The sequence below is a fragment of the Copadichromis virginalis genome, linkage group LG1 (assembly GCF_057382275.1).
Source record: "Copadichromis virginalis isolate Kocher_CV1m ecotype Utaka linkage group LG1, C_Virginalis_male_GT1.1, whole genome shotgun sequence".
NCBI lineage: Eukaryota > Metazoa > Chordata > Actinopteri > Cichliformes > Cichlidae > Copadichromis > Copadichromis virginalis.
In genome coordinates this window covers 23,704,681-23,729,431 of record NC_140618.1, presented here as the reverse complement: position 1 = coordinate 23,729,431, position 24,751 = coordinate 23,704,681, and the positions used below count along the sequence as shown (strand labels likewise).

General features: G+C 42.7%; 1 protein-coding gene across 6 annotated transcripts; it reads right to left on the bottom strand.

Annotated features, from left to right (window-relative positions):
• Positions 1-1,204: 1,204 nt before the first annotated feature.
• Positions 1,205-16,437, bottom strand: bdnf (brain-derived neurotrophic factor). Of its 6 annotated transcripts, none has more exons than XM_085455466.1 (3): positions 16,232-16,437; positions 14,567-14,685; positions 1,205-2,756 (listed from the first exon to the last, which is right to left on the bottom strand). In XM_085455466.1, exon 3 carries the CDS (start codon positions 2,733-2,735, stop codon positions 1,926-1,928), a length of 810 nt encoding a protein of 269 aa, XP_085311592.1. In that variant the 5' UTR covers positions 2,736-2,756; positions 14,567-14,685; positions 16,232-16,437; the 3' UTR covers positions 1,205-1,925. The 6 variants fall into 6 exon arrangements, with proteins under 6 accessions (XP_085311592.1, XP_085311586.1, XP_085311564.1 ...); XM_085455460.1 differs by lacking the exon at positions 16,232-16,437 and adding an exon at positions 15,428-15,813; XM_085455438.1 differs by lacking the exons at positions 14,567-14,685; positions 16,232-16,437 and adding an exon at positions 15,428-15,813.
• Between the last annotated feature and the right edge of the window lie 8,314 nt (positions 16,438-24,751).

Genomic DNA, 24,751 nt, shown 5'->3' with positions numbered 1-24,751 from the left:
TTTATGATATTAACTCACAGCATCATCATCAGCCTTCTGTGAAGGGTCCAAGCAGGGCAGTGAAGAAGCTGGCCCATCCTTCCTTCAACATCTTCAGATCTGGCTGTCTTCGCACTTACCTTCAGGCTGATGGAGGCGTGGTAAAATGAGGTGATTGTGTTCATTCATAAGGGATCGCTGGTGTTTTGAAGAAATTTTGTATATTCATTTTCTTGTTGTTGTTTTTAATCTTTTTGCAGTATGTTCTAGAAATGTTTCATGTAACGAAGATGAGACGCTGAACATATTTTATTGTATTCCCACTAAAACCTTAAGCTATGGAATCCAGACTTGGCAGGCATGCATTGCAATGAGTTATTAGCTGCCTGAGGGAGAAAGTTGATTCTTTTAACCCAGGTGCCAAACCAGTTATGGAGATCGGCTTCTCCTTCTGATCGCAGTGACTTTAGAGCTAGAAAAAATCAGTGGTGATTGTCCTATTGTGGAGGAGTTAAAGCTGGGATTACAGCACACTAATAACAAAACACTGGGTGTACGTTTTTAATGTACACAAATGTATGGGTGGTTGAATCCATCACTGTCAAGCTCAGGCAGTGTACCCACTTGTACTAGTCTGCACTTGAACGTGTAGGCGCTTTTCTTGTGTTAATAGGGTCTCGTAATTGTGCGACATCACACATGCCGCTGGAGCAAAAGCTCTGAACACCTGTGTATGAACACTAAAGATCCAAAGCACATAAATGTGTTTTGAAAAAATGTGCTGGTGGAGAGCAGGAAGCGGTTTAGGGGCACCTCCTCTCTCCTTCTCCAGTTTCTTTTCCTTCCTGAAGTAGCTGAATGACAGCAGGAGCTGCTTTCTGTACTCTAACACTCGTTATCTTTCAGTGACCCAAAGCAAGGTCTCGTTTTCTTCTCTTAAAACATCACTTCTTGTTGCTCAGGATTTGAATTTCTGCTCTTTCATGCTTCAGACGTGTGGCGGTTTGTGCGCATGCATGTGTGCATATGTGCCTCCTCCCTCCTTGCCTGCAGACTGTCCGTATAATAAAGTTTACTCTGCCTAAAAATGCACCGTTGAAACTTTATCGACATTGATTTTGTTTTTCAGTTGCCTATAGTCATTTTTATTTCTTCAAATATTTCAGTTTAATATTGCAAACAACTTCACAACATACAAAATGAATAATATTAACCCAGAAACATGTCAATGAATAAATTTTATATATATATATATATTTATATAATTTTTTATATATATATCTTGTCCTCTGGTGGGGATAAAAAAATAAACAGCAAAGCTTTGACAACAGCACCTTGACATAGTATGTAATTCCAACATTACCTTGAGAAGTTTAGAACAGTAAACAGATAAATTACTTGAGAGGAAATTGTTTTCTGCTGAATATGTAAACGGAATGTTTTTTTTAATAATTTTTTTTGGTCAGCATCATATCCTTTTTTTTCTGTAAGTGGAGAATTTATCGATTTACAATTGAAGCAGCATGCAAGCTTTTGAAGATGGAACTGTCCTCGCGCTCTCTCTGTCTCCCTCTTTGTCTCCCTCTCTGTCTCCCTCTTTGTCTCCCTCTTTGTCGCTCATTTCTTGCCTGTTAATTTTTTTTCCTTCCTTTTCTAATTCTTGGCAACGTAAACAAATCACAATGTCTTGAGGAATGTGATATAGTAATTTAAACTGGGCGCAAATGACTGATCAGATTTTTTTTAATTGTTTACAAGGTCATGAATATGTTCAATAAATAGACTGTAGTATCACTTTTACTGTATAAACTTCATCTTTTTTTACATGCAGTCCATAAAATTTTCATTTGACGGAATAATTTACCCTGTTATGTATATATACAAATAGATATTTTCTCTTTATTCTCTTTTTTAAACTCTTCAATAAAATCTATACATTTTATACACTATCTCCCTCTTTTAATGGTCAATGTGCATACACATGAAGTGTCTATCCTTATAAACCGCCAGCCAATCTTCTTTTTGCTATCCATGGTAAGCGCTCGCACGTAGGACTGGGTTGTCCTGCATTGGGAATTATAATGCCGCTTGTCTATTCCTCTGCAGCCCTCCTTTGTGTACCCCATGGGGTTGCATTTGGTCTCATAAAAGTATTGCTTCAGTTGGCCATTGGGGACAGGGACCTTTTCCATGACGGTAACTTGCTGCCCGGACATGTCTATTGCAGTCTTTTTATCCACAGCTGTCACCCACTGGCTAATACTGTCACACACACTGAGCTCTCCACGTCGTGAGGGATCGGAGTGTCGCCGCACCCTCATGGACATATTAGCGGCATCCAGATAGTTTTTGTATTCCTCCAGGAGAAAGAGCAACGGCGGCTCCAAAGGCACTTGGTTGCTGATCATCACCCGTGAGTTGTACAGATCGACATCCTTGGCCTCCGTGGTGACCACAGAGGATGGGCCACCACCTCCCTGGCTCTTATCGGCCCCCTGTCCCAGCTGCGCCGCCTCGCCCTCCACCTCCAGCAACTCCTCTATCACTTGCTCAAACGTGTCTGTGAGCGAGGGCAGTTCCCCACGCTGGCCTGGGCCTCCACCGCTCTGGGGAGTCCCATGGCCTCTTTCGGCCGTTGCAGCAGCGCCCAAGTAGCCTTCCGTCCGATGGCCCCGCATGCCCGGGGCATCTCTCAGGGGCGCAGCTCTCATGCAACTGAAGTATGAAATAACCATAGTAAGGAACAGGATGGTCATCACTCTTCTAACCTGGTGGAACTGGAGGGACGGGAGAGAGACACAGAAAGAAAACAAGAGGAGAGAGGAGGGTTGGGGGAGGGCGAGAGAACGAGATGGTCAGTCAAAGAGCATCTTCAACAAAGTTAGCTTATTTTTGATCCATAATGCACCATGTAAGCCTCTCCTCCTATTTCCACCCTCCACTCTTTGTTTTGCAAGCCAAAAAACTGGAGCCAGTAGCTTCGGAATAATCATAACATGTTTTTATTAAACTGATATTGGCACTGTGTCATCGGTGTTTTCAAATTGTTTGCAAACTGTAATCATTCTGTTCCTATGTGAGGTCTGGCTTAGATCTCTATTTGTTGGCAGCAATGCACAAAAGCTGTGCTGAGCATCAAAGCGGCTGCTTATTACAAAAGATAAGATTACACAAATAGATGTGGAAACATCCTAACAGCTTTTTGACTGGTCTGTTAAAAGTCCAATCATGGCTTTCTGTTGGAATAATTGGCTCTTTTTCTTTCTTTCTTTTTATTTGGCTGTACTAAAAGCTCACAGGTGCCCCCTGCTTTTGGGTAAGGAAATTGAGGATTTTCATTCTTGCACTTCATCCTGTAGTTGTTGAATTCTTGTGGATGGATTTATGCCCGCCCCCCCAACCCGCGTTACGAATACGCGACCGTGACGTTACCGTACAAACAAATCACCGGTATTAACACTTCGGGAACCTCCGGTGTGGACAGCACTACCTAACAGAGTCAGTGTGTTTGTGTCAGCGCTGGCAAACACTGATGCTCCAGTATTACTTTATTAAAAAGAGAAAACAAAAAAAAAACTGGTCAGTACTACACCTTGTAGTCATGAATGGGAACTATGGGTTTGTTGAGGGACACTGTTTGTTTTCGGCAGGTGGAAGGCGAGAGCACTGCGGGATGAATTAACAGGAAATTGAATGACAGAATGATTTGACATCCTGCCGTGCAAAGCACTGCTATCGAGGCTCTGGAGAACAACTCAAAGCACACGCAAAACCAAACTGAAACACTGTACATATATATTGTAAAATTACCTGAGCATGTGTGCGTCCCTTACCTCTGAGAAGCTCTAAGATTCACAGCAAATCAATGAATCCAAAGGACATAGATCTTAAAACACCCATAATTTAAAAAAAAAAAATCTAGATCTTGCTTACCACAGGGGCTAATTTAAAAATAGCCCGGCCGAGGCTTTGACTGCACTCTGCATGTCCAAGCCTGACACAGGAAAACACGGCGAGAGCGAGCCCCTGCTCCAGCCTCCACTCACAGAATGGACACAAGGACCTTTACAGTATAAGGAGGAGCAAAACCCCACCTTAAAAGCATTCGTTTCATTCTTAATTGGTATCTGGGGCTGTGGCTGCAATTAACCGACACCACGGTGACTGCCATAGAGATATCTCGTCTAAAAATAGACGTGCTGGGAGTCTCACAGTCTCTATTCAGAATATCACATCCTTCTTCTTAATGAGCCACTCATTCCCTGAGCTCAGTGACGTGCTCCTCCGGAGTGTGTGAGTGTGCGTGTTAGAGGGAGGGCATGGGGAGGGGCTGGCTTGTATGTGTTTTGCAGTGAGGTGGTGATGGTGGTGCTGGTGGTGGGGTGGGTATTTTTCCTCTTACCAACTACAATGGGGACAAAGCCAAGAATAAAGAGCTAATTGTCAACTCGGATATTGTTAACAAAATTCCATTTATGGCTCATTAACCCTTCAGTTTTGTGAAGGTTGTGGTTAATGATATCTGAAATGATATCTGAAATGATATCTGCGAGGCTTCCCAGCACTGAGAATCGTGTAGGTTTTTACGGGATCGAGGCCAGTCACGAGCTTTATGTGTAGGATGCATTTAGGCTGATATTATTATCAGCATCGCGCTCAAATGGTTCCACTTCCACAAGAGGGAAATGAAGGCAGAGGGCTGATTACTGTTAGGCGTCAAACTTCATGCTGGAAATGGTGCAGACGAAGAGTGCTGCATCTTCCGTAACAGACCACAGGGGTAATATTGCAGTAGCAGGGGGTGGAGAGAGTGCCAGCGTCATTTCGCAGCATAACAACCACAGATGACGTCTCTTCCAGGTCTCCATAGGGGAGAGAATGGAGAGAAGGGGTGGGGTGGAGGAGAGGGGGGGAGAGGTTGCTGGGGGTAATGCCACTCAACAGTGTGCAATTGCAGAGCCATTCCCCCGTGTATCGTCACACCGGGAACAACAGATGATTTTATTTCTATCTCGCTGATTTCCTGTTTCCATCAGTACAATCAATATGGCTTATGCTCTCAATCAACATCCTGTTAAAATGCGATAAAGCCAATGAATCATTTAATTGCTGTGGGACCGGCGGAGGATCTCTGGCTTATATCTGTGAGAGGCTAAATGTGACAACATCCAGTGTCTGAAGATTTTATGTGGATTTCACAGTTAATAAAAAAGCAGCCCGAGCATTAACAGGATGAGCAATGAATAATAAAGCAAGGGATGGATTACATATGGAAGAATAAGACCCCCCCCACACACACACACACTCCTTTGGAGCTTCTAGTTCTCAGCTTTGTGGCAACTTGTGCTTGAGAAAGGTGCAGTTTCCTCTGAGCTGACTGTTTAAAGAATGCACAGCCATCTAAACATGACATGCTGAGAACTGAGCTAATAACATGAACGAGGGAAAATAAAGCCCACAATAACTGCTGCTCAAACATGCCTTTATTCATGACAGCACGCCTAGAGCGTGAAACACCCCGAACAATAGCAGCAGGTGAGTGTATGGACTCTGTCTTCTGTTTAGCTCCAGATGACCACCTGTTCATCTGCTTTGAGAGCACGGCTGTATGGCAGGGATATGTAACTTACCCTTGCAGTTATTCTTTGTGCCAGGTGGGGATTAAAGTGATAAATGCCTCCTCTGACAGACGCTGAAAAGTTTCCCTAAAGCATGAAAGGACTAGCGTGGCTAGTGTTATTACACACTACAGTAACGTTCCCAGCCTCCACGCACATGTCTGCACACTTTATGGGTTCATCTTTACTAACGGCAGGCGTGATATCTTATAAACCACTGCATGGGGAAAAAAAAAACACATCAAGAGAGGAGATCTGAAGTGTGGTTACCACATTTGAATGGAAATGTGCGACCCCATGGCAACATTTGTTCTCTGCCTCTGTCTCTGCTCCCTCGTAGGCACCCATCTTTGTTAAATTCCTCAAGAATACGGTTTACCTGGCAACATGTTTTATCACGCTCAATAAGTATAACACACAAAGCCAAATGTTCCGTTTGAGAGCAGGAAAAGTACAGCAAATATTATCAAAATGGCTACCATAGGACCCCTTGTGCACTACAATGCAGCACTTAAAGAAAAAAAACAAACAGGCATTTAGACTTAATTGTGTTGTCTGCAGTAATGGCTGACACATGTGGAAGCTTGCTAACTGAGATCTGTTTTCAATCTGATGCAGCATCAGAGCACGTTTTACTAATACATGAGCATCACTGAGGATTATACCTGGCCGCCAGGCCAACCCCAGCCACTGCCACAGAAAGCCCAGCATTCAAATACCTGCTGAGTGATTTATGCTACCCAAAAGAGCTGTTAACTCCCTCCCACATTGCGTGCAGCAGTGGGCACTTTAGAGGATACAACAGCAACATACAGCATGGTGAAATCCTTACTGATGTGCTTAGGTTCTTGTAAGCTTAGCGAAGAAATCCTCATTTTAACCCATGAATGACCAACAGACCTGCGGCTGCACACTGACAGCGCTGCTGTGCCCAGCTTTGTACACTAGATGGCATATGAGACCGTCAAATAGTCTGAGCTCGTTTTCTTCCACCCTTTCTCCACCTTTCTCTCCTGTTTTTCCTTCCTCCCCATGATAGATAGATAGATAGATAGATAGATAGATAGATAGATAGATAGATAGATAGATAGATAGATAGATAGATAGATAGATAGATAGATAGATAGATAGATAGGACAGACATTGTCTTTTCCAGGGCATAGTCATACAAGACATCTATAAAGTTAAGTTGGATGTTGTTTAGTTACAAGAATGGTTCATCAAAAAAAAAATTCGTCATTAAACCATCTATTAATCTGAGATTACTTCTTGAACCACATATTTTCACATCGCAAATGAGCCAGTTTCCTCCCACTTTGTTTGAATCCATAATTATTGTGAGGTTTTGGGTTTTTTCAACACGAGCACACACCGCCAAAAAACAAAACAAAAAACCCAACAGTGTGTGTTGGCCGACCGAGCTAGGCGTTTAGGTCTCGGGTTTCCTATAAAGTCTTAATGAGTTCATCAAAGTTTTTTCCCTCCAACAAAACAACAATACAACAAAAACTGTCTGGAGTGTTTCTGTCTCTTTTCTCACAGAGGAGGAGGTGGAGAAGGAGGAGGGTCCAAGCTTGGACGAACAAATGCAGACAAACAGCCGGAGGAGAGAGTTTATTGAGCAATTTATGTGCGTAAGGTTTCCTTAAAAACAGCCACACAGATGCACACTGGACGGCTTCCACTTTGCTAGCTATGGAGAAATGCCTACCTATATGTACCACTGGCTGCTCCAATAATGTAACCACAGACCTTTTCCCCCCCTTCTTCTTCTTCTTCTTCTTCTTCTTCTTCTCGAGATTACATCTGCTGAGCTCGTGCTCCCCACTGGAAACCCAATCAACATAATAACTCCGTTTTTTATTAATGAACACGAGGATAAGGTTACACATATCCCCTCTCGGGCTGCTGCGCTGTCTGTTCGCAGGATAACCGGGCTTGATCGAGCTACTTTTAGACCCCCCCCCTCCCCCGCCCTACCCAGTCCACCCCCCCCCCCCCCCCCTAAACACCACACACACACACACACACACACACACCAGCTGTCTTTTCCACTAGCAGCATCAAACACGGCGAAAGTGCTTAAAACAAGTTATCAGAAAGAAGCAGACACATACCTTTTAGTGCCCAGTCGTAAAACAGACCATTCAACAGGACGGTAGTGTCATCTGGGATGTTTTGGACAACTCCCCGAGTAATTTACTTAAGCGGTATTTCTGACCCCCCTTCCCCCCCAAAAAAACACTCCTCTCTCCCGACAAGCTTCAGGATATCTCTTCAGCTTTGGAGCAAATAGATTAAATTATTGATAGTGGAAATTGCATGGCTGAGGTAATGCACTCCCATGGCTGCACGGCTCCTTTGGAGATCGCCTGAAACTGAAGTTGTCGCATGCCGAGACGCCGCCGCCGCAGCACCACCACGGAGATGAGAGACCTCTGGAGCTGAAATGAGGAGCCTCTTTGCAACTACAGTAACTTTACTACAGAATGACGCTGCAACATGTGACCTGCCGCTGGCTGACTGCCTGGTCGCATCCAAACTCCTGTTTAAAAAGCCCCGAGGCGGAACTATTAATGCGCGTTCAGTGTGCATTATGTATTATTATTGTTTATCTGCATAAGCCGTAGCCTGCAAAGGAAGCCTCCTTCTTCCGTATTTTTTTTGTACTCAGCCTAAAAGAGGTGGCATTTTTTTTAGAAGGTTTTGCGTAACAGCGCGTCTCTACCAAGTCGTGATACACTGCGTGCCATTTACAGATGGCCTATTTGTGTAAAATTAGACATCGGAAAAATTAAAAATAAGCATTTTCTGTTACGGGTCTCGAAATAGTGTCGAGACTGGGTAAGTTATATCAAAGAAAGCTTAAGTATTTGTGTGAAGGAGCCATTTGCGTGCCCCTTTCACATCATTTAATCCATCTTGTGTTAGTATCCCTGATATAACATATGAAGAACCCTCTCATTTTCTTATATAAACTAGATTTTGATTGTAATTCTGATGCTATATACACAGAATAAACCCAAATCCAGTATAGGATTATCATCTTATAATTTAGCTGCTGTAAAATGGCAGTGTTGGATGCTAACAGGCACAGGAGGGAGGTAAAGATGAGAACTTATTGAAAGCAGTTCTCCTCCTTGCTTTTAAAGTGAGCCATCTCTACAACAGATGGATGGCTCCCCTGCAAGGTGCTCTGCAGTGTAGTAACCAGCTTTCATGGGTTATTATTCCCAAAATGTTAACCTAAGCAAACCACATCATATTTACAGGGAAATCTTGGACTGCGAGGCTGATTTTGATATTGTTTCTCCCCTTGGTTCACTTTCTTTAATGAGGCAGAATTCAAGTGAAGATGTCAGCCGAGGCACAACCTTTCAATGGGTGATGAACGTTTGGAAATTCCACCTCTGATGAATACGAGAGCGAGCATAATGGAGAAACAGAAGCTCATTATCCTTGTGACTTGGCCTCGGTCCAGTGCAAAGATTTATTGTGATGTGTTGGCTATATTGCCATAATGATTCTTCCCTGCACAAGCTTATGAACTGGAGAGCTCATGTTTGGCATGTAGCTGTATGGGAGTGGATGCTCACACCTGCTTAATGAGTCACTCCCACCTCCAACACCCAGGGAAATGCCAAGATAGATATAGCCCTCCCCGAAGGCTCACAGGAGGTGAGGGCAAACTCTAGATGACAAAGAGTTGCATCAGCAATCACTGAGCGACATGACTCCAAAGAGGATAAAAAAAATGCACACTGCACAAGGGGGCTGTTCCAAACAAGTAATTCATAAATACATCACCTGGCATCTCATTAGAGGAGCAAAAAACAACAACATGGTCTCTCTCATTTCTGCAAATACAGCACAACTGAAGGTGGTTTATCAAGAGAAGTTGTATGGCTTGCACGTGTTTGAGGCTGGATTTCTGAATGAAATCCACACAATGCCTAATATCTGCAAGGAAATAAGGGGTAGTGGGGAGTATTAGAAGCCCTTTGACTCCTCCAGTTGAGGACCAGACTGAAGCATGACATTGTTGACCTAATACAAGTCACCCATGAGGTCGATTTGAAAACCACTAAACCATCATTGGATCTTGTTGAGGTTTGAGATCTCTGAAGATGAAATCTTCTTTTGATGTCGTATGGCAACTTTTCATATGCTTTAGTGATCAGAATGACAGGCGAACACATGTAATTTGAAGTAGCAGTTGGGTAGTTCTCTCCTTATATCTTCCCAGCTCACGACCCTTTTTGCTGTTTGGGCTGCAGGAAGAAGAAGAAGAAGAAGAAGAAGAAGAAGAAGAAGAAGAAGAAGAAGAAGAAGAAGAAGAAACAACCACAAGACCTGACAACACGACCCACTTGTATAACCTTTCAAAGCTTCTCTCGCCAAATGCAACACGAATGCTGACAGGTCCACACTGCCGAAAGCTTCACTTAACAAGTAGAATTATGCCTCCTTGCATGAGAGAAGGGGACCATGTAACACAGGCGAAATGACTTTTGCGAAATGTCATTTTCACCGGGGATAAAGCAAGGCGATGAGGGTATTTTGATCAAAGGGAAATTGCATTGCTCCTCAAGGAGGCAACTGAGAAAACATTTCTTTGGATGGAGGTTGTGTGACGTCAAAGGAGACGAGGAGTGAGCTGAGTGAAAACTCTAAATTGATAAAGTCAGTGCAGGGCCTTTTTTGAAAAAGAAATAATCAGATGCTGGTGTGAGGAGTTAATGTCATCCCTCCTGTGATGACAATAACCTTTAATGTGATCATGAAGCAGACAGCAGACTGGGTTTCTAAGGATCATATATGGCCTATAGACTCCTCCTTCCCACACCCTCATTCAGCTGATACATTATTTCTATAGTGGCAGACTGCAAGTCACTCCATAGCCTGTGAAGCCTCTGTCTCTTTTCTTGCCTTCTGCCCCCCCAACACCACACTCCCCCATCACTAATGTTTGCTTCACTGCTTATAATAAAAATATTTTCTATTTTAAAAAAGAAAGCAGAATTTAAAAAAATGCTAAGCAAGAGAGGATGCACAAAATTAAAACCCTGCCTTGATTTGCTATAGAGCGATTTCCTGCCACCATATGGAAGCAAAAACGCAATTTTCAGAATAAAGGCCTGAAATTAGATACTTTAAATCAACCTTACGGGCCAAAGCCGGCTCACTTTCCGTCTAACTGGCACTCAGGAAACAGCATTAAAAAAAGCTGTTTTGATGGCTTCTGGAAGCTGTCTGAAATCACTGATGTGCTGCATGTTCACATACTGCTGGGAGACACACGTGAATGGTTTGCCGGAATCGTCGAGCATTTCCTGTCACGCCGCGTCATGCATCCTTGTTGTCCCGCAGTGGTCCGTCATATAAGATGTCTTTACAGTAAGAATATTCCAACTATGTATTAATAACTCATCGTGGGCTTCATCGCTGCGAAACCACAGTCACGCTGCTGAATGACGAATAACTGGTAATTAAATGTTCGGAATAAAGGTTCAAGGCTTCGCCTCCTGCCAGAACTTGTTTAAACAAGCCTCTTAATTGGATGAAGGTGCCAGTGATGAAGATGACGATGATGTGGTGACTAAAGCAGGAGCAGCAGCGGGGACAGCGACGGTGGCGGCGGGCGATGTAGCCTACATTTTCATAATGATTAAGATGATTAATTTTCAATCTAAATATATCGTGACGTCCGCCTCTCTGCGGAACCCAGATTTTCGAGATCTATACACCCCCTGCCCCCAATAAAAGAAAAATAATAATCAATAGCCTATTTATAATTTATATCAGACATCAAGCGATTGCATTTCATGAATGAAAGCGGGGGGTGGAAAAAAATCCGAAATCCGAGTTTTACTGGGGGACAAACGTCGCCCATGTCTATATAGGGAAAATGGCATTTAAATCCGGATTTTTCCACAAAGTGCAGAATTAATGGCGTCGGGGTAAAACAAGAAAGAAAAAGAAAAAAAAGGATATAAAAACCGACACACAAAGACCAACAATTACATGATGGAGAAAAAAATAGTAGCTGCACGAGACAATCTAACACGTTAATAATGCTATCTTTATTTCCACCCAGGGCGTTTCTTTTTCTTTTTTCCCCGTTTAATTTAAAAAAGGCCCATCCGAAAGAATTTCATCGGATTTTTTTTTGCAAAGAAACCTACCATCAGGTTTGTTTTTGACGCCCACCCCAACTCTGCAGAGCTGAGAGTGCAGAGAGAGAGGGGAGATTCTCGGTAAAGATAACACACGCGGAGACGCACGCACACAGGCGCGAGCGCACGCAGGCGCACGCCCGCACACAAACACGCGCAGCCCCATTTATGGACTGATCCGCTGACGTACATTGCAGAAAAGTGCTATAAAAAAACCTTCATACATACAAAGTGTGTCGTGCCACCCCACAGACCCCTCCTAACCCGCCTCCGCTCATCCCTCCTCCTCCACCCAACACGCCCACGCCCACACCATCTAATCCCACGTCTCGATGGAAAAAAAAAACAAAACATAAATAAATTAGAAAATAAAAATAAAGCCACGGCCAGAAAATAGAAATAGAAAAAAATGCTTACGTTTATAAACAGTGCAGTCGGAGGGGAAAAAAGATGGTGCAGTAGAAAAGAAAAGAAAAGAAAAAAGGTGAGACAATGATAGCATCTGTGAATTAAAAAAAACATAAGGCCAAAAATTTCTTTAAACTGTCACAATTCCCCCGATCTGTCATCCAATGAACCCTTCCTTTCGTTTCGTTCGGCAAATTAATGATTGGTCGTAATTTGTGCAATCAGCGGGTTTTGTGGCACTGATGCCTGGAATGTGGCTATTAAAGTCGCGTCGCTGCCTTTATTAAAGGAGCATTTTTATGAATGTCGGGTTAGCCTAATAAGTAATGTGATCTATTTGGGTTTCAGCGTCTCATAAAATGAGGAGTAATAGGTCATAATATGCGGAAACCGATCTGGGCGCATTACATTGCTGGGTTAAAATTACGGAAAACGCCAGCAGAAGAAGAAGAAGAAAAAAAGGAGGGGGGTGTCCCATAATTCAAATGTAATTAGGGATTTACTGGATACTTTCATATTGGAAGTATTTATTTGAAATCGCAGCCCCCTGCACGAGAAGTCTTGATTAAAACAGGACTGCCAGTGGGCGTTGGGGCTTTTCTCTTCCCATGCTGTTGTTTTGCCATGCAATTGCTTCGACTTGGATCAGAAATCTTAAATCTTTGACCAAAGGGGGTGTGAGTGAGAGAGCCGGGGGGGGGGGGGGGGGGGTAGACAATATCCACTGCTTCTGCATTGGTGCGAGACGAATTTTTTAAGGCTACAAGTCCTTCAGGAGGGCACAGAAATAAAATCTCGGGGCAGTTTTGGGTGATGATCATGTAAATCAAATAGGCGAGATGAGTGATGCTGATTGCTTTAATTTTAAATTACACAAAAAGAAGAAGAAGAAGAAAAGAAAGCAAGCGAGAAAGAAAGAAAGAAAGAACGAAAGAAAGAAGCGATGCTTCCCGAGCAATTTCCTCTCAAGCCATCTTATCTCTCACCATAACGTTCAGCCATAACATCTGTCAGAGGATGGACTTTGACCACGCCCATCTTTATTGTAATTTCACACAAGAATAAAGCGAACAATTTGTACACAGTAAATGAGCCTCGCTTTGGCAGCAAATCACACGAGTCTAAAAGGGGCGAGGAATTATTTATTCTACCCCCACCGCCCTTCGCTTTTTTTCTTACATTTAAGGCTTTATTTATCTTTTATTATCACTAATATTTTTATTCATTCGTAGCCTGCAGTCTGACAGGTCGACACAGAGCCGTGTACGGACAAAGAGGAGGAGGAGGGGAGGAGGAGGGGGGTAGGGTAGCAGGTGAAGTGAAAAGCACCTTATGAATGAAACCGTGGAGCGGTCGTAGTAAAAACACAAGTGATTTGATGGCGATGACGGGAGGGGGGGCTATGGAGGGAAAAGGGGGGGGGTGCTGGCGCGGGAGGGGGGGGGGGAGTAGGGCTATTTTTGGTCGATAACAAAATCCGGAGGGTTTGACATCAAGACAAAACATGAATGCAGCAGACCAAACAAGAAAAATAAGCACAGATAGACAGATAGGTAGATATTTTATGATGTGCACGAGCATCAGTATTCCAGTTCGTGCTGAAAGTATCACTGCAGCGTCTTAAGTCCCATATTGGGAGCATGATTAGGCACAACGCAACGATTACGCAAATTGTGTTGCAGCAGTGTTCGGAAACTCCAAAAACGCTTCGCAAAGCTCCCCGCATGAACGTGCACGCACCTATATTATATTTAAAAAAAGAAAAAAAGCTTAAAAATAACAATAAGTTCAGGATTGTTTTTAAGAAAGAAAGAAAGAAAGAAAGAAGGATATGCTCCGCCGGGTCTTGGTCACCTGGATCGTGCTTCATTTCGGACTTATTTCGGTTATTCATGTCCACAATGAACACACTGCAAAAGACGAAGGGCTGCATGCTGTAGTTTTAAGTTCATTTCGGAAAAAAGCCAGCCGAAGCCTCGTGAAAAAAGCCGACAGGAAGAAAGGATTCACACAAAAAACAATGGATTGTGCTCTTACCTTTATAAGGGCTGACAACCACTATGTGCGTGGTTAGATCTCCGCGACCAAGACTTGCATGTCCCAAAGTTTAACGCAGTGTGGGGGGGCTTATAGGTACCGAGAATGTGATGTGCAAAAGACCAGACGCCCTAACATTTCAACTTTCACAGTGCTCTACAAAAAAAAGGGGAAAAAAAGAAAAAAAAAACACATCTGAAGCACGAGCTCTTTTAATGGCAAGCGCTTTTCTTTTACCCCCTTTTTTAAAATGTTTTTTCTCTCTCTCTTGCTCTCTCCCTCTCTTTCTTTTTAGAATCCGGTTTATTTTCCGTTTACAGATCACAGGCTCCTTCAGAATAAGCTTACCAAAAGTTGAAAAAACAATCCCAGGTTTGGCAAAGGGGGGCTGGGAAAAGAGAGAAAGAGAGTTGGCGTCCACTCGGCGTTTTAGTCCATGCACGACTCCGGTGCCTCTGTCCAACGTGCTGAAAGCATAACACAGCCAGGGTAACTATGAGGGGCCAAGAAAATAGCTATATACTTTTTTTTTGAGTGCCCACTTTAAACAGCTCTTTTTCACCCCCCTACTCAGCTTGCTTCCTCGCGTCTTGTCACGTGTATTTTCCCACCCCTTGCCAAACCAGTCCTCTTAATATTTGATCACATTTTGGTCGGACATTTCCTCCCAGATAAACAGCACCTATACACCACAAACGCCGGCTCAGTTCGCTTGCCACAGAAAGGCTACACTCGTACGCCAAATTGTAACCGGCAGCGCTGATACTGTGCCCCATTGTTCTTAATGTCATGCTTATGACAAGTGTGACAGCCAAGTGGCACATGTTGCTTATGTTATTTAAACAAGCATGGCCACCGCTCGCAAAAGGCAACATAAATGCATGCATAAAATATAAACCCTTCTCTGCCAGCACTCAGCCCTCCAAGGCAGCCTGTACAGCCCACATCACATCCACACACAGCGCGCAGACACAATGTAATATTTCCTTACCCCTCTCACTGTACCGGCATATCCTGAGCAGAGAAATGCCACACAATCCTTTCTCACACAGGCTTTGTCAACATCAGCCTCATCAGACATGGGTCTCGATACTGAGTTTCTCAAGTAGAGTCCAACCCTTCCAGCAATGCGTTGCCAGACTAAACAGCAAGCACGACTATTTGCTGGTAATCATCCCTTATATGCTGTGTGTTTCCATTGCTACTTACCATTTTCCCCTACGCTGTCCTGGAGATAGAAGTGTCTTAATATCCACTCACTCCAACAGATGCTGGTAGGTAATGTGTCTTGTTTGAAGTCATCATATGAGAACTTCTGCTGTGCTCAGTAGATCGCCCACCACTTCGCTGACTTATGAATCTAATAACCCTTTGCAATATCGGCGTGCTTAAACTCTGTTAGGCAACACCTTGGTGGCTCTACAGTAAAGACAAATATCAACAAGGCTGGCTTGTCAGAAAAGCTTGTACAGATATACGTAACACCCTCGCCAGGACAACGCCATTAGGGGGTCTTACGTGATTGAAATAAGCGACGGCAATACAAGTTTATGGGGGGCACTCGCTCCTGACTGATCGCCTCGTTCACCGCCTCAAATCTTTAAATCCGCATCGAGGAACAACGAAAGAGACATAAAAACTTCTGAGACATTTCTCGATTCACGTGTTTGTGTAATAGACTGTTAACTCCCTCTTTGGCGAAGGGCCATGGGCCTATTACGCATACGCACAACTGGTCATTTAGATTGTTCTTACGGGCGATGCGCAGCGGGCTTTTTGTCTTTCTTTCTCTCCCCCCCCCCCCCCCCCCCCCCCCCCCTCACAAAACAAATAGACATTTACAGCGCCCCGGTGTCTGCTTGTCAAGTTCTAGAGGAACTTGTTGCTGCTCAAAACGAAACCCCCCTCCGCCCTTTTCTTCCTCCCTTTCCTTCTTTCTTCCCCCTTTTCTGCTGGACCACACTCCGTCTCTCTCATATATATATTTACATATATATACACATATATACTTACACTGTCAAACTCTGCTGAAGTGCTGCGTTTCCCCCCTTCAGGACAGAAATAAATGTGAAAAAAGTTAATCCACGTCCTCCGGAAGCGTTATTACACCGAGAGAAGCGACCACAGTGCGTGAAGTCACGGATGATACTTTTCGATCAGGAATATCTGGAAGTTCAAAGGCGAAATCTGTTTTCAGTAAAATTCCATCAGTTACACTGCCAACACTCAGCCATCTGATTGTTATGCAGTGACGAAGCGCCGTACTTGCAAGTGAAGCCCCAAATGTACTAAGTAACATGAGTAATAGGTGATGCCTGACTCTTTGCCAACATCCCAAACTTTTTGAGTGCGTGTGTAAGAAAAGTGTCATTCTGTGCTATGATCTTTTTTTTCGTCTTTTTTTTTTTTTTTTGGTCATAGCTTATGGAAATAACGCTGCATGGGTGGCGCGCTATTGGAACCTGTAGGCGTGCTTCTTCAAAAGAAAAAAAAGAAAAAAAGAGACAATAGCACCAATCTAACAAATCTTTGGACTTTTCTCTGGAAACAAACAACAAAAGCATTAAATCCCCCCCCCCCCCCCCCCCAAAAAAAAAAAACAAAAACAAAAACAAAAGCTGCTCATCAAAGTGTTTCAGGTACCTGGATGCCATCCCACCCACACCTGCTGCTCTGATACTGCTGTTCGCCTTCACGTAGGGGAGTACATGTGCCAAAATACGCACTGATTTTAATATTGAACCTGAAGTCACATTTCTCTGTTGTCAGTGGCACTTGTCAATATTGTACCAAAACTTCTGACACATTCAAAAAGTCTTTTCTTGGCGAGCGCAGCTGATTCTAATCTGGTCTGACTACGCATGTAGCTACTGTGTCAGCCTGCTTGTAGAGGCAGTGGCCAAAAACAAACAAACAAAACAAAACAAAAAAGAGAAGTTTTTTTGTGGTTTGTGTCAATACATTTCTGCCTCAAAGACACAAGATGGCATAATTAGATAAAAATAAAAAACATATATGTGTGTTTAATCATAATTATTACTGGGCAAGAAAGATGTGGTTCTCCGTGTACCAAACAGGCAAGCAGTGCTGGACTTAAGAGCCACACATAGCTTATTATCCTTGAACTCGGTCCTCGCAGGCTTTTCACACAGGGGGCTACTCATTACAGGCGACTAATAAAAGGCAGTGACATGAAGAGAGAGGTAACACATATCAGCCCGGGTGAAGACAGCACGAACAATTCCCCCTCTTTTCTTTTTCACCTTACATGATTAAATGATTAGGATGTATGTGTCCCCATCACCTCGCAGGCTCCTACCATCATCCTACTCTCAGGCCTTTTTGCTTCCTGACGTGGTAACTTGACTTGCTCCTACTTGTGATGTTGTTAACACTTCCTCTGCTCCCACAGCTTTTCGCAGACTCTGTTACTGACTCATGCTCGTCCCTTTTCCACTATCCGTGTCCTCCCCCGCACTCTTCAGCACAATATCTTATCCGAGTCCGAGGTCATAGATCAATCACTTCATCCCCTGGGCTGCATATGACTGCATGGCATTTTGCTCTATGGTCTGCCAAGATACTTCACCTCTTTTGAGCTTACTCTTGGAACTTATAAGAGTTTGAGTGAAATATATTTTGGCACAGGGAGTGTTATTAAAATGTGTGGCCAACGGGCTGCACCTCGGGATAAACACGGGGGAAGAATGTGCACTGTTCCGGCCTTTTCGAGGTCTGTTAGGAGGTACAGGTGTTGGTGTTAATCGGATACAGGCAATGCAGCAAAGAAGATGTAGGATGTCACAATTATAGCAGAAGCAGTCGTGGTATCTCTTTTGTGATTGGCTCATTACCACTTGTTGTTGTCGTTGTTGCTCTGTATTTTTGTAAACCTGTCTTTTAACCTCCTGAGCTGCACGCAGCTTTTAAGATGTAACTGTGTGTAAGATTTTGTCCAACCTTTTTCCCAAGGAGCTTCCAACAATCTGCCCGTGAATGCCTGAAAATGACTCTCAGCTCCACCTCCTCAAATGACAACTGTAGAAAAATTAATCACCAAAAAAAAAGAAAGGGGGGGGGGGGGGGAGTATTGTTAAAGCCATTTTAACACTGCAGTCATCATACACCCCTGTTGACATCTGCTAATCACATTTGGGGCCCATTGTGGTCTCTGGAATCATTACTAAAATGCAGAGTGCCAGCCTAAAAATTTTGAGTCTATAAGCACTTTCCTCCTCCCCCTCGCCGTAATGACAACTATTAAGCGAGGATGGATCCAGTCAGGGCTGTGTGTATCATTACTCTGTCTTAATCTTTGTCCCATAAATATTGATAACAAGAGCCCCACGTCATGCGTTACTAGTACCTGCTGTTAAAAATAGACGGCTCGCTGATGGCAGGTTATCTCTTACTGTCAGATCCCAGTGTATCTCTACCTCTTGTATCTACAGGAAGTTGAGCTCTGGGACAAACAAAGAGCAGACAGAAAACAACAAATAGTCTGATTACACATGAGTACATCAAACCGCCGGATCTCCTGTCTCCTCTGTTTACCGAAAACAAAATACAACTTGTGGAAAATAAAGTGCCAAGTATTAAAAATGAAAACTACGGATTTGTTTTACAGGAACGCACAATCTCATAACGAAGCAGTCAAAATAGCTTAATACAGTCACCCTGTTGACAATGTGCTTCATGCTGTACATCTGTCATTCTGTAGTGCAGCTTCATAATATTTCTGTAGCGCGTGGAATTAATTATCAGGCTCGGTCGATGACTCAGAGCTCAGGTCTTCAGAAAGTAATGCAGCCCGTAAATAATCGCCCCTACTGCCACCATACTTCACACTGATAGCGAGCATTGCGTTTGTGCTAATTTCGCTGGTCTATGTATAGTGTGATGGACAGTGTTAGAATGAATGATATCTGGGTTGCCCCAGTGGCTAAGCAGGGGCCGAAATTGAACCGAATGAGCTGCTGTGACATTGAGGGGGTTTCTATCTAGCTTTGCTGCCTACACTGTCATCCATCTTCTTGTGACCAGTTAAACACCAGGTGACTGTGTAAACTCTGCCTTTAGGGCTTCGGGGAGGCGGAGGCGGAGGGGGAATCTGGAGCACCGAGTGTGACATAGAAGTACACTGATGTCTTAACTCTGACTAACTTCCGTCTGCTCAACAGCCTGGAGTGGAGGGTGCTGCCTGTCTGCTGTTATCTTTATTCCTGCCCTGGGTGAGACGTGTAATCCGGGCCTGCCACTGGACTAAGAGGCTGCTGAACTACAGCGAGCACAATGAAAATGACTAAAATAATCTAGAAGGTGTAAGCGCAGTCTCCTTTCTTGGTCAACAAGAAAAGTGAACACAGAAATATGGATCTGAAGTCGTCTCAGATCAAATATTGCCCCAGGACTGTGACTTATTCATGGATCAAACGAGGGCTCGTTGCACTGAGATGAGATTGTGTGTGTGTGCGTCTGTGTTTGTGTAAGCCCTGAATGTGTATGGAGTGGTGCGAATTTGAATAGATATATTTGCATCTTGTTGCTTAGCCAAAGGCATTATTGGCTCCCAGTGGTCGTGACCTGAAATTTTGCATGCAAGGCAACCCTGCAAATGGTAGCCCCTTTATGATCAGCCAGATATTGCACAGTGGACGTATGAGCCACTGACCTTCAATGCAGCGCATACATGTAACACTTGTCGACACAGATGTTCACATTTCATGACTGCCTTGGCTTCTTCGGTTCCTCTTCTGAACTCTATGAGAAAAAGGAGACACAGTAAAATAAGTGCAGCTGCATTAAAAGTATTGTGAATGTTCAGGCGGATTTGGCAGGTTCGGTCATTAATATTTAACCCTGATGGCCGATATGTAGTCAGACATGCTGGAATGTAACAAAAAAGGAAGGAAACGATGGTAGTGACAAAAAAAAAAAGAATAAAATAAAAATATCAAGTGTGTGGTTATTTTTATAGGTTACAGATGTACAGAAGTCATTCCACAGTAATATTGCACACATACTCAGGAAGTAGGAGGTAGATTGTCTTCTCAGATATTCACTTTGTGTGATTCAACCGGACACCGGTGAGGTGGACTGAAGCAGCACAGGCTGTTGACCTTGTAATGGATTTCTGAGTCCGACTTTGAGTTCACAGGCATCCTCTTCTATTTGCAAGAAAAGAAAACCTTTTTTTTTTCATTGTTTAGGTTTCCAGTATAGCCACCAGTTCCTTACAGTACAGTTGAGCGTAAGCCAACATAAGCAGTACCACCAGTCTAAACTCACATCGGCATTATTCATTCTGTAAAACAATCTGTTTTTATGTAAAAGCCCTTTTCTGACCCCCGTACTAAAATGTCTATGCGATGAATATAATCTTTATCTGCTTAAGCACTTGTGGGCGCCCCCAGGAATGGAAGGGTCAAGAGTTTTTAGCTCTTTTACTGGTCGTCTGCTATAAAAGACAGCAGCAGCCTGCAGAGGAGGTGGATGCTCGTGACTTGGACGGCTGGCAGTTCAAATCCCTGGACTGACTGACAAAAGCTGTGTAGGAAAGCAACGCTGCACTCTGCTTCAAAAGTGACTCGTCAAAGGGCGGCTGCGTGGAGTTACTTAAGTCCCAGCTGTTTGGTAACAACAGTGTAAAAGCTGCGGCTGCAGATGTGAGCGCGTGAGCTTTCTCTTCACCTTGTCTGGACTCATTTTCAGATTTGAATCAAGCTCAAATTAAGGCCAATGGCTCGCTGATTAAGCATCAAGCAACATGTGCAGCAGCTACTTAAACAGGTTGTTATTCTAAAGGTAGAGCCTCAGAACATTTGAGATTTATAGCTCACCCTTGAGCACAACACCTTTTGCTCCACAAAGCCCATACACTACCTGATCTGGAGCTTTCCGTGATATCTCTTCATCAGTGGATCTGTCTACTTGTCATGCAATTAAAGATCTTGCCTGTTGTTTGCTTTCTTAGTACTTGGATGACTTGCCAGAATAGGCTTATACTGAGTAAATGGCTGTCTATGTTTATGAAGAATACTGAATATCTAGAGATTTTATTTGTTTTTAACGTGCGGTGTCTGCAATAAGCACAACATCATATTATATTTGTAAAGTTTAAAATGGTGACAAAGCGGACAAAATAGCACCAACCTGCTCCAGTTTGTTTTACTAAGCTAAACTGACGCCCTGACCTGACAGCACAGCAACTAAGCATATATGCCCAAAGTCCCACTCCCCACCATCCATCCCCCAAAGCCAGACAAGATACCCCATTACAGTTGACAGACAGACAGTAGGCACAAAGTTTAAAATAATGGTCTTAAAGGGAATAAAAGCCTTGCAGTGACTGGTGAGGGAATTGTTAAGGATAATACAAAGGAGTGGGATTTCTTGTGCATTTGTCTGAGAGGGATATCCCAGCCAAAGTTTCTCTATACATCAAAGGGCCGACACAAATAAAAGCACACTTGTCAGGGGCGAACAAACTGCCTCCTTTGTGTCTTCTACCAACCAAATTCAGGCGCACAAAGCCTTTGGATGTACAACACCGCAAAGAAGACATACTATTCAGATGACATGCTTTGCTCTCTGGTGGTTTGCTGTGTGCTTTTGTGTGCCCTTGACCAGGACAGATATATAATATCACTGGATCAAAATCCTTTCAGTCCCTTTTACTCTCGTTACACTCCCTCCCCCATACACTCCACTATTCTTTCTTTCCTTAAACAAAGTAAACTTGATGCAGCCAGATAACACTTGCAGCCCTCAGGCCTCATGTCCAAAAATGAGTCTCAGGTTCATTCTGGCTTTTTTTTTTTCTTTTTTTTTTTTTACAAACTATGGTCAGACTGCATGGCCACGTCAAATCTTTGTTTGATTTCTTCTAACATCTGCCAGATATTAAAGTCCTGCAGAATAAATTCTTATCGCCCACAAAATATTTCCATGCTATTAACAAATAAGAAGAAGGAAGTGAGATGAGTGCGTGTGTATCATTTATAACTTGCTTTCTTGCTTTCATCAGTCTTTCATGAACTAAATGTTATTTTTTCCTTACAGTGCTTCAATTAAAACCCACGTCTTACACCACCCTGTATCATCCAGGTAATCCAGATAATTAACTGGACAGAAGAAGCTGCACTGTTAACCTAAAGTTATGTTTATAAAACCTTTGTATGTAACCTTTGTATTTCAAAATACTGATCAAATGAGTGTTGCCTCTTCCTGCCTTGAAGATAGTTTAAAAAGAACACAAACAAACAAACAAACAAACAAACAAACAAACAAACAAACAAACAAACAAACAAACAAACAAACAAACAAACAAACAAAAAGAGTAAAGGGAAAAATCACTTTTTGGTAGAAATGTTACTGATATATCTTGATTGAACCTAAAAAACGTTGCTTTATTTTAAGATCTAACAACAAAGATTTACAGTACTGTGCAAAAGTTTTGAGTCACCCCTTATTTCTTTATACTAATTCATTTTTCCAATGTTTTTGCACTAGTTCTTCAGGCTTTCTCAAGGTCTTCTTTGGACTGGTTGCTTTTTCACTCATTTTCAGTCCAGTTCTTGTACCTGGCCATTTTCAGAAGAATTTATTTTGTGTGTTTTTTGTTTGTTGCTTTGTTAACACTGACCTATAAATCATTCAACCATAAAAAGACACCTAACTCAAGGGATGAACCAGCATTGTGTATACACATAAGAGACATAGCAAAGAACCAATTTTAAATGATATCTTTAGGCACTTTGTTACATTCAGTCTATCACAAAACACATATTTTATTCCATTTTCTTCAGCTGAATCCATAAAAAATGCAAAAGATAGCACAGTTTGACAGTCACAATATAGTATTTTTGCCCAACAAGATGATTCCCAAAGAGCCATTTGTCATTAGAAAACTGGACAAATGGAGGTTTAAAGAAGAGGTGGCAAGCCTAAAAACTACTATCTACAGCTGATGAACAGTATCTGAAAAAAATCTATCTATGGCATGAGAGATTCATCAGGCCCTTCAGTTGATCCTGATGCTGTTTACTGAAGCCTCATCAGAAATGGTCTCAGTGGAAGGGTGGCTGTCAAGAAGCCATTCTTGAGGAAGGGAAACCGGGAGAAAAGGCCACACAAGATCTGGAATTTTTCAGCATGACAGTGATCCCAAACAGACTGCCAATGCAGTAGAAGCTAGATAGATAGATTTGAAGAGCACACAATGGAGCACTACCAGTCGTGGATTGGCCTCCTCAGTGCAGAGATTACAACATTATTGAAACTGTGTGGGATCATCTTGATATACAGAACAAAATGCAGCCAACATCCAAAGAAAAGATTTGAATGTTTGAGAGAGAGAATTCAGGTTGGGTTGAAGAATAAAGGTGGTCATACCAAATATTGACTTTAAAGGTTGTTAGAATTACACGTATTATACAGTATTGTCATGTGCATTTGTACATTTTCACTCCAACTATTTCCAATTTTCCTAGGAAAACATAAAGAAATGAGGAGTGACTTGAGATCTTTGCACAAAACTGTATTTACTAAAAAAAAATAGATTTTTAAATCTTTAATTGAATCTAATAGTACATTTGCTTTAATTATCGAGAGTTCCTAGCAAAGCCTTTGCAGTTTTCTTTTTATTGTACATGCATGAAACGAACTAATTCCTGATTCCTTTCAGTACAAAGACAGGAAAATCATTTTAGAGGAACACTGATTAATGATTTTACAAAGATAAGATGTGTGTGTGCGTGTGTGTGTGTGTGTGTGTGTATGGGTGGAAAAAGTGGACTGAAATTTAAAGATTTTATGTACTATTTCTAGTTGACCTTTACTCATGTAAATATATTTGAGAAAAACACAAAAGTACAGCTGAGTTCACTCGGAAAAATAATGGCAAGGACCAGTGTTTAACTCTGCCTTAAGAGATTTCACTTCAGTGTGTTGAATAAAAAAAAAATCTGAGTGAATGCAATGACTCATCATCAGGGTCATTTGCCTTTCACTGCAAATGAGTGTGGGTGTCTGCCTAACTTGCAGTTATAAGCTGGATATTGTTTTCTAATCAGCAAAGAGAGAGAAAGAAAGGGTAAGAAAGAGAGACCTAGTGTTTTTGTGCACAGTATGCATGAAAGAGTGCAGAAGCACGAGTGTGTGTGTGGCTTTGTGCAATATGTGTGTCAGAGAGACAAAGACTGAGGGCCACATTTAGAGTCTTTGAGATACATTGTGCGCCCGGAGACACGCGTGTTATTTATCAAACAGGCGCTTTGGCCTGGAAGTGCAGCTTCCTGTCAACTGACAGAGAAGCCCTGTGTGTGTCAGTAGTGAAGTACGCCTCTCAGACCTCACATGCACACGTGCAGAAAGTGGGAGGAGATATGGCGGGGTGGTTTTAAGTAAGAATTTTTCATCTCTACAAAGCAGATGCAATTTTTTTTTTTTTAAATTAAAGGCGAAGGTAGACAGGAGAAAATTTAATTAACCTCTGTCTGCAGAAATCCAGCCCACATACAGCTAGAATTATAT

What these genes read in the sequence shown, in the direction of transcription:
- bdnf (XM_085455473.1), bottom strand. Translation starts at nt 15,299, where the DNA reads ATGTCTGATGAGGCTGATGTTGACAAAGCCTGTGTGAGAAAGGATTGT. An exon ending in ATGCCGGTACAGTGAGAGGG is followed by an intron (nt 2,757 to 15,209) that starts GTAAGGAAATAT and finishes CCGTCCCTCCAG; the next exon opens with TTCCACCAGGTTAGAAGAGT.